This window comes from Cricetulus griseus, chromosome 3, assembly GCF_003668045.3.
Source record: "Cricetulus griseus strain 17A/GY chromosome 3, alternate assembly CriGri-PICRH-1.0, whole genome shotgun sequence".
In the NCBI taxonomy this organism is placed as follows: Eukaryota; Metazoa; Chordata; class Mammalia; order Rodentia; family Cricetidae; genus Cricetulus; species Cricetulus griseus.
In genome coordinates, this window is record NC_048596.1 from 86,044,395 (window position 1) to 86,054,707 (window position 10,313).

Consider the following 10,313-nt stretch of genomic DNA (forward strand, 5'->3'; position numbering starts at 1 on the left):
CCAGAGGGTGGAGCGGCTGAGCAGTGCAGCTTCAGCTTCTCACAGATTCCAAGGCAGAAAGATTTCCTTTCCATAGACTTTCCTTTCTCACTTCCTTGGGTGTCTACAAAAGCCCCACGAAAGGAAAATAGCTCTGTGCTTCTCTATGGAGGTAGATGTAGAGACAGGAGGCCCCTAGGGCTCCCTGAGACTGACCAACAGTGTTATTTGCCCGTGAGGCAAATAAAATGAAATGGCACACACCACCACCACCACCCTTCATCTGTAGGGCTAAGATTCTTTCCAAACCATATGGGTTACATTCCCGCTGGACCTTGCAGTCTTTTTTGTCAATGAGGAGACAAAGGTGATGAGAAAAGTAGTTATCAGTATGAAGCCAAAATGCCAGGAAGTCACAGGCAGAAGCACACAGAAGGCCAAGTGTATGGGCTCATAGAACTTTGAACTGGTGCAAAATAGAAGTAAATATAAGGATGATGTCATTCTTCTCTTGCAGGGAGGCATCATGGGCTTTCTGAAGTTATCCCCTTTCCTGGTTGTCAGCATCTTGTTCCTGTACCAGGCAGGCAGCCTCCATGCAGTACCTTTCAGGTGAGTCTAAAGACAGAAGCTAGCTCTAGTGTCCTGGGACTGGACAGATCCCTGCCTGTTAACTGTAAGAGTGCTGAATGTTTAAAAATTAGCTCTCTTGAGAGAAATATATGTATGTACATATATACATAACCTTACTATAAACTTTTTCTGATATAAAGATGGAGATACATAATTTTCAAACAATGACAGGATGTACAGCACTAAACATTATACATTTCATGTAGCCCCTTGACTCATAAAATGCTTTGGTCACTTTTTTTCCCAAATTTAGTAACAATAGTCAAGCCCATTTACTCAATTCACATGAGAAATGAATTTCACTCTAATCTACTCACTTACCAACAAATTTTACTCACTAATAATCTGTTGATCCATTTCTTATACTTACAAATGGTATTTACTAAAATGAGCCCACATTTCAGATTCAACACTAATTATTTTGTCATTTAATTATTTAATTATGGCTGCACTTATTTAACTTGTAAAAAATTCCTAAGCTGGCTGTTGTGCATCACTGGTGAGGACACTGGCTCAGGCCTCTCTGGGAAGTGGCAGGCAGGGAATCAGAGTTGGTGCTAGGTTTGCTCCAACCTAGCCCAACCCCCTCCACAGGTCAACCTTGGAAAGCAGCCCAGGCATGGCCACTCTCAGTGAAGAGGAAGCTCGCCTGCTGGCTGCACTGGTGCAGGACTATATGCAGATGAAAACCAGGGAGCTGGAGCAGGAGGAGGAGCAGGAGGCTGAGGGCTCCAGGTAAGGTCCTATACCCTGCCTAGCACATCCAGAGGAATGCAGAACCCAGGAGGTAGGAGAGAATGCACTAGTCATCTGGCTGCTGTTCAGCAGGACTTGGAGCCCAGCTATTCTCAGGCTCCACTGGAGACAGAAGTCATCTGGTGAGACTGTGGTTAAATCACACTTAAAAGGTTTGTTTATGAAAGCACTTAAGAGAAGGTGTGGAATCACGGTAGAAATTAGCCCAGTAATGCTGGTGAGAGTTCCTGGCATAGGACTGGTAATGGTAAAGCCTAAGTCTGGGGGCCTCTGTAGAGATGTGGTTGTAGTCACAGGGCCAAGGAGAGCACCCCTCCCTATCCCTGCCTCACTGTGTGCCCCCAGCCTGGAAACAGACCAACCCTTGCCCAGCTCCAGCACTACCCAAGGAACAGCATGTGTTAACCTGCATCCAAATACTCTGTTGAGCATGATAGAACAGCACGTGGAATATTAGAATCACCCTTTCCCTCTGCCCTTCCCCACACTGTCCTGGCCCCATTGCACCCCCAAGCCTTCCCAATGGAGTATGTGGGAACTGACCTCCTACCATCCACTGTCCCAACTTCTAGTCCCCTGACTGGTTTAACCCACTGACTACCCACAGGGTCAGCCCTTGGTGCATGGCACTGCCTGCATGTCTTTTCCCTGCAGCCTGGACAGCCCCAGATCTAAGCGGTGTGGGAATCTGAGTACCTGCATGCTGGGCACATACACACAGGAACTCAACAAGTTTCACACCTTCCCTCAAACTGCAATTGGGGTTGGAGCACCTGGAAAGAAAAGGGATGTGGCCAAGAACTTGGAGACAAACCATCACAACCATTTTGGCAACTAAAATCCTCTCCTCTTTCTGATTTCCTTTTGTTTTCTTTCTATAACTTGATGCATGTAGTTCCTCTCTGGTTGTTCTCCGGGCTATTATTAGTTACTTTCCTGAGGCAAAGGACGGGATCTGGAATCCCCAGTAGGTGAGGAGAAAGAAGGGCTCACAGGCTAAAAGAGAATCACCCAGGAAGATGGCAGAGAGCAAGGGCAGGCCTTTGGCTTCCTAGAAGAGCTTCTCAGTCTTGCTTCTGAAAGTCTTGGTCATTTGGAAAATAAAACTATTTTTCTAAAAAGACTTGAGCCATGGTGGTCATTGCTCTAGCCCACATTTCAGGCTTCATGGAGTTCAGGACTTGTGGTTAGAAGCAGTCTTGCCCTAAGGTCACCAGACATAGTTTTGGGAGCAGTGCCCATGACTCAGCTCAAGCAGTAACAAGAGAGGTGCTGAGGAGCAGGTAAGCATTGCTGGATGGATGTTCCACCTCCGTTCTTCATTAAGGTAAGATGAGGGTGGGGGCTCCACTGTACTTGTGTCTGACTGGGACATGGATTCTACAGTCCTTGTGAATGCCGTCAGAGTGGCATCAAAATTCACTCTAGACTCATACATCGTTGCTTATTTTTATTTATATGGTCATGATTGGCTGTTGTAGCCCTGTGTTCTATGGCCAGTCACCCCCAAATCCACTTTAGGTTTTCTAATACCTCTGGGAATGCTTAAGGGAAGATATCACAGCATTTCCCCTAATGGCCTTGTGATCATCTGTTCTGATAACCATGTTTGGGAGAAACACTTAAAGCTAATTGGTGCTTCTGAGAGCAGCAATAGTCCCATGATAGTTCCATGGGGCAGACACCTCCCCAGTCTCACTGACAGGCTTTTTTTTCTCTCTCTCTCTCTCTCTCCATCCTGAATATCAGTGTCAATGCCCAGAAGAGGTCCTGCAACACTGCCACCTGTGTGACCCATCGGCTAGCGGGCTTGCTGAGCAGGTCAGGGGGTGTGGTGAAGGACAACTTTGTGCCCACCAATGTGGGCTCTGAAGCCTTTGGCCGACGCCGCAGGGACCTTCAGGCCTGAGCAGCTGATAGCCCCCAGAATGAAGGTGAATTCCTTGTACAACTAGTGGCAAAATAGATATCTGCACACTCAGGGGCATAATCCATACTCTGAACCTCACTGGGCCCATGGATCAGATCCCATCTTATAGCTTTTTTAACCCCCTACACTAACCTTCCTTTCTCCCAGCCCACTTGCTCCTTTTTGCTCTCTCCTGAGATACTGTGCTCTAGCACCAGGAGATACAGGTCCCGTATGTTCATCACTGTAATTGTAAATACCATTTGGGTTTGAAAGCCAATGACATCATCCTTTTAGTATACACAACAATTTAAAAGCAGTCATAGGTTTGAGATCTGTATTTGTTCTCTACTAGGTCTATAACCATTGGGCAGTCACTTAACTCTCACTGAATTTCTAATTTCTTTCTTTATAAACTGAGGAAATCAACAAAACCAACCTCCCAGTATTAATAGAAAGCTAAATGAAATAATCTCAAGAGCTTGGCAATCAATATCTAAACTTTGTTCTTTTTTTTCCCTCCTAGGTTACAATAAAGATAAACTCTAATTCTTCTCATGTGTAATTAAATTCATGTGTAGGAAAGGCTGGTGGAAGACATATATATTTGCATCCTTCTTGGTATTGAAAACCCTTCTCCCTTTGACAGGAGCTAAAGCTAAGTGCAGAGTGAGCTCATTATAGTTGCCTATTGTGTATCATGTTCTATGTGATTCTGTATCCAATAAACATGACAGCATGGTTCCGGCTTATCTGGTAGCACATCTGGTCCTCATAAGCCAGCCTGTTGATGTTGACAACTCTGCGAAACCTCAAGCGGACCATTGCCTTCTAGGGACACATGGTAGTGTTGTGACTTAATGGAACTATGTGTTTAAAGAAATGTCAATGTTGTCACTTGTGAACTTAATCAAAATTAAAATATGTATTTTCAATATCCTCAAGTGGAGTCTCTGCTGTTACTTATACTCTTTTCCCCAAGAATGCTTTGGGGGCCTATGAGGACTTTGTTTAAGCAAAGGCGTTGTGCTTGGGTGATTCTTGGTGTCTTAGACTCTGAGTTTCTGGTTAACCTCCTCCATTTGTTAGATTGTTGTACATGTCAAAGAGGACAATGCACATTTATTTCCAAAGAGTGACCTGGTTCCCAGTCCCAGAGGTTACCTGTGATTCTTCATTTTTCAGGTTTGTCTTACTTACCCCTGCCTTTTCTTCCCATAGAAGTCCCTTTCTTGCCTACAAAAAAACTTTAGAAATGGAAGCTTGGAGTTTAAATGGGAACCAAAGCCTAGCCAATCTATAATGGTCATCAGTGCCATCCAGACCCACTTTTTATTATGTGAGACACATGGAAGAGTCTTACTCAAGGCCATGCAACAAGCCTGACATAGACATCTGCACATTTAGCAAGCACTTAGTTACTGACTGCTGTATGTTGCCAATATTCTAGGCACTGGAAATTGAGCAATAAACAGACAAAAAAAACTTCCTGTTCCTGTGGTGCTTATACTCTACTTAGGTGAGTGAGGAGACACATACTGCAGAAACACAGACTCTTGCTGGGATGTCATTGATTCTGGTGCTTTGTTTCATGTAGGAGATCATCAGTAACTATGTCCCTGGCATCTGCTGGGACCCACCAGTGGCAAGTTGCTGAGTAGAACTTCAAGATGAGTGGGTAGCTCGTCTCACAAGTAAGGTAATCAGAGTTAGTTATTTAGGAAACTCAGCCTCTTCCATCACTGACTATTTTCTTAGGCACACCTAGAGTTATTTTCCTTCCTCCCTCTAGTCTGTTCAACATAGTACCCCAGCTGGCATTGTAAAAGGTGGATTACAACCATCCCTCCGACATTTAAAGCATTGTAATCGCTCCTCATCTCTCCAAAAAACCCTCGAGAATTGCAGCAACTTAAAAGTCCAATTTGAGCTTCACCTTTCATATCCACCCCATCACCTGCCTAGCCACATCTCTACCCTCCCACACACTGGCTTTAGTACTTATTTTTAACTCCTATATCAAAGCACTCACACTGTTAGTCAACACTGGCTAGTGTCAACTCTGTGCAGAACACACTTATCAATGGCCCCTTCTTATCTTCACTCAGTGTTACTTACCTTGAGCATCTATCCTGAAACTGCACCCACCACACACAACACACCTTAACACTTCTCCTTGTTTTATTGGTTTTCTCCTTCCCACTTTATCTTTTACTACACCATAGTTTTTCTGGCTTTGTTTATTGTTTCTGACCTTCATCATAAACAGGGTACACATCAGTAGTGATATGTCCACTTTATTATTTGCTCTTCCCCAATATACAGAATAGTGTGCCTGAAGTAAGGCAGCACTCAACAAATATTGAATTGCTAAGTGAGTGACAATTAAATCTTACCTTTCATGCTTGTTGTCAGCTCTCAAGTTCCTTCTGGTCTGGTTTTCTTCAGTTTAATTGTCCAAGATACCTTCAGTTATCTCTTGGACAACGAATTCCCCAATTGACTAGAATCTTCCAAGGAAATCTTCTATTTCTCTGCCTAAGGCTATTGCACACTATTTCATTTGGACACATCTAACTCCATTCTTCTTATCCATTTGATTAATTATGATCATCAGAAAAGCATGGGACACTCTAGCTATGATATCTAAGATTAGGTAGATAAATTAAAAGTAGGAAGACAAGAATATTTTAGCTTGGGATCTAGGGTTACTTAAGACCAAATTGAATTCACACCAGAATCTTGTGAATGCTTCCAAGTTGGCTCAGGGTTCCATAGAGTGAAAGAGTAACTAACTCCAACCCTCAAACGCATGAAAACTAAGAGGCAATAGATATTAGCAGCACACCAGGCAACATCATACCACGAGGAACAATTACTTTTAGTGTAAATGCATCATCAGTCTTTACTCTTTACATGCTACATGAACCACTACAGGAACGAGAGGTTTTCTAATGCCAATCAACAGTCAGAGATGCAGTGCATATGCTGTAGCTAAATGGATAAGTGCTTTCAACCCTTCGCCATGCTACAGAATTACTATGCACTCTTCAACCTTGTCATAGCTGGATAGGAGAAGTTGATTTCTCTTCCTTTCAACCATGTGATCTATTTTGGGCTAAAAAATATATTGTAGTCTTTGTTTGATTGTTTTTATTTTGATTTTTGAGACAGGGTTTCTCTGTGGCTTTTGGAAGCTGTCCTGGAACTAGCTCTTGTAGACCAGGCTGGTCTCGATCTCACAGAGATCAGCCTGCCTCTGCCTCCCAAGTGCTGGGATTAAAGACGTGTGCCACCACACCCCGGCTTGAAAATATTGTAGTTTTAACACAAGCAGAAGCTTGAAATGTGTTTATGTGGTTGAATTTTGTGCTCTCCAGTTTCCTTTGTTGTCATGAAAAAAAAAAACACACCTAGACCCATGCTTTTTCAAATTATTCTTTGACATATTACCCAAAATGAGATATGGAGCTAATTCTAACCTTTAGCCTGGACTCAAGCCCAGACAGCACCTCTTGAGATCACCCCTCCCATCCACAACTACCCACAAACCCACAAGCAGGAGAAAGAAATGTTCCCAACCCACTGACATTGAGCTTATTTTTGTGTTATTGTGACAACAGAAAAGTACTTCATAAGATTTGAGCGTTTTCACAGAAACAGCTGACCTGAACAAGGGGTTGCTCATGGATACCAGACTGATAGCTGGGAAACCAGCATAGGACTGTTCCAGACCCCCTGAAGGAGGAAGTCAGTTTGGAGGTCTGGACAACCTACAGAGCCACTGGTAGTGGATCAGTATTTACCCCTAGTACACAAATGAACTTTGGGAGCCCTCTCCTCATAGAGGGATACTCTCACAGCCTAGACACACTGGGGAGGGTCTAGGCCCCGTTCCAAATGATATAACAGACTTTGAAGATCCCTAAGGAAGGCCTCACCCTCCCTGGGTGACTGTAGCAGACTAACTCAATTTGAAAGACTGGCTCAGTGTGTACATGCTAACTCTTCCTTCAAGACTGTCCACACATCAGTTTTCCAGACATATACAAAAGAGCTTGCCATCTCTGCTCATGGCTATCTACTATAGTAAAATTTATTTTTATTCACAGACTTAACACTTGCTAAAATAAATGTTTTATTTCTTTTCTGTATTCTATTAGCCTATAACTTAAAGGGGAAATATAATATATATATATATATGTATATATATACATATATATATATATATATTATTTCCTTGAAGTCTAGAAAAGTTCCTAGAATTGATAAGCCTTCAATAAATACTTATTAAATTAGTTAATTAATGATAAAATTATTTACTGTTTTATATTACCCTTTGAGTTCAGTTTTAACATTATTACCATGTTTTGAGATGTACCAATTTTGTTTTTCTATTTTTAGATTATAATATAATTACAACATTTCTCACTTCCCTTTCCTCCATCTGAACCCTCCCATACACTCATCCTTGCTCTCTTTCAAATTCCTGGCCTCTTTTTCCATTCATTGTTTTATGTGCATATATGTACACATAAGAACATATATATTCTAAAATATAAACTGCTCAGTTTGTATAATGTTGATTGTATATATGTTTTCCAGGATGATCATTTGGCAAGGATATTTTAAACTATAATTTTTATTTTGATATTCAATTTTACTCAGAAATTTTTAGTAGAACATTTTATGCTTTAAAATAATTTTTAAAATTATACGTGAATTACTCAGTTCTAGGTTTTGGTACTATGTTTGAATAAAGTTGTCTCTACAATATTTTATTTGGGAAATTTATTAAGACTTTTTGTAATACTTATAATATGATCATTTGCCATAAATATTTTAAAGAAATTGTAAGTATTTCCCTATGGTAGGAATTTCACATCTGAAGCTGTTTACCTAAATATATTTATATATATAATTACAGTGATTAATTTCATTGTTTTACATATTATTTTCATATAAAAATAATCCTGGGAGACTAAAATAGGCCAATAAAGCTTCTAAGGGCTACTCTGTCTTTGTGACTTATCATTTGCATGTCTAATATTTTGTAATATATATGTCTTATTTTAAAAGTCAACTTTCATGAAATATATATGTATATGGTATATTAACTCATATAATTATCACAACAATGCTATAGAATGTTTCTATTATTACAGAATATTCTTCACACCACTCTGGAGTCACCATTTCTAAAATTCTATTTAAGAAATCACTGACCTTATTTGGGCTCATTTTTAGATAAATTAGTTGGATAGCAGATAGATGACTGATATAGATCAACAGGCAGGCAGGCAGATAGACAGATAGTTATACATACATACAGAAAAAAAGCAATAGGTCAAATGAACCCTCTTGCCTCTAGCTTCTTTCATTAGCATAATGTTCATACTATTTATTTATATGATTGCACAATCAATATGTGGCTATTTGGGGGGTTTGTTGTATATTAAAATTTGAAGATTCCAGTGAGAGAGATTAAGTAGCATTCCATTGTATACTGAAGCTTGTTCGACAGACACTTGATTATATTCCAGGTCTTGGTTATTTTTAATTTCTTATGGGCATTCAGGGGGGAACAGGTGAAGCTATTTCCCCTGAGTGAATACCTGCGAGTTGTGTGGTCATTGGTCATAATAACTAAACTGATTTCTGGTGGCTATGCTGTTTCACACTCCTAGCAGAAAAGTATGACTATTCTATTTTAAACACCCTTCCAGTCTTGGTGTTTTCAGGTTTTTAATTTGCTGTTGTTGTTTTAATTTTAGCTATCCTTACAACTCTATAACAGTATATCACCAAGCCCTAAATTTTGATAATTATCCAGTATGCTTGTTGACAACACATCAATTTTACTTTTATATATATAGTTCTGCTTAAATATGTTGCCCGTTTTGACTAGACAGAGTAATTGCTTGTTATTAAGTGGTAGTTGATCTCTGTATCTACATACCAGACCTGATTCCTTTTAGGACACTTACTCACATTTTTTTTATTCGAGATCATTCTTTGTGTGGGATGCCATATGCCACATCATGAGAACTCTCAAGTAATCTAGGGAAAGGCCCAAGTGTTGAAGGTCTCTGAGAAATTGCCAGAAGGAGTCAGCCTTCTAACAACAGCAGTGAACTAAGATGTAAGCTCTCCAGCCCAGTAAGACTGCAGATGATTCCAGTCCTAGATAAGCATTTGACTGCATCATCATGATAGACCTTGAATCAGAACCACCCTAATCCTCTCTGAGATTCCTAACACTAGGAAACTGTGCGATATAGTATCTGCTATTCTGAACTGTTAAGTTATGAAATAATTTGCTACAACACAATAGATAAGCAATACCCCTCCAAACTATGATAACTCCAGTTCAACTCCTCAAATCTGAAAAGCACATCCACTTGAGTTTGTTGGAGGTGCAAATGCAAGTTCAAGCTGGAGGTCATTGTTTCCAGAAATGACAGATAAGATATCCCCCTACCTGCTTCCTGGTCCACAAGCCCATGAGAGATTAAATGCAATGGCATAAGTTGATTCTACTCTAAATGAAGTTGAATCCTTTTGTCCATAGTAGTGAGTGATTGTTATCTCCTTTTGATGTTCCATTTCTTTCCATCCTATAGCAATTGCTCCAAGTCATTGTTTTGTATCTAAGGTCCTCATAGTAAGAAGAAATGTTTATGGTCATATAGACCCACATCTAGAATATCTCCCAAGTGGTCTTCTGGTTAATTTTTGAAATTTGAGGTATTTTCTAAGATACTGTCTTAGTTACTGTTCTATTGCTGTGAAGAGACACCATGGCCAAGGAATGCTTATAAAGGAAAGTATTTAATTGGAGACTTGCTTCAGTTTTATAGGGTTAGTCCATGATTATCACTATGGAAAGCAGACAGGCATGGTGCTGGAGCAGTAGCTGAGAGCTTTACATTCTGATCCATATGCAGGAGAGAGAGAGAGAAAGAGAGAGAGAGAGAGATTGGGCCTGGTGTAGGCTTTTAAAACATCAAAGCCCACCCCAGTGACACACCTCCTT

The 10,313-nt window shown here is 40.5% G+C and overlaps 1 protein-coding gene across 2 annotated transcripts; it reads left to right on the plus strand.

Moving 5' to 3' along the window:
* Positions 1 to 505: 505 nt before the first annotated feature.
* LOC100772276 (calcitonin gene-related peptide 1) lies at positions 506 to 3,277 on the plus strand. Of its 2 annotated transcripts, none has more exons than XM_035441321.1 (3): positions 506 to 591; positions 1,207 to 1,347; positions 3,118 to 3,277. In XM_035441321.1, exons 1-3 carry the CDS (start codon positions 506 to 508, stop codon positions 3,275 to 3,277), a joined length of 387 nt encoding a protein of 128 aa, XP_035297212.1. The 2 variants fall into 2 exon arrangements, with proteins under 2 accessions (XP_035297212.1, XP_035297211.1); XM_035441320.1 differs by lacking the exon at positions 3,118 to 3,277 and adding an exon at positions 2,023 to 2,206.
* The last annotated feature ends 7,036 nt before the right edge of the window (positions 3,278 to 10,313 follow it).

What these genes read in the sequence shown, in the direction of transcription:
- LOC100772276 (XM_035441320.1), top strand. Translation starts at nt 506, where the DNA reads ATGGGCTTTCTGAAGTTATCCCCTTTCCTGGTTGTCAGCATCTTGTTC. An exon ending in CTCCATGCAGTACCTTTCAG is followed by an intron (nt 592 to 1,206) that starts GTGAGTCTAAAG and finishes CCCCCTCCACAG; the next exon opens with GTCAACCTTGGAAAGCAGCC. An exon ending in CAGGAGGCTGAGGGCTCCAG is followed by an intron (nt 1,348 to 2,022) that starts GTAAGGTCCTAT and finishes TTTTCCCTGCAG; the next exon opens with CCTGGACAGCCCCAGATCTA.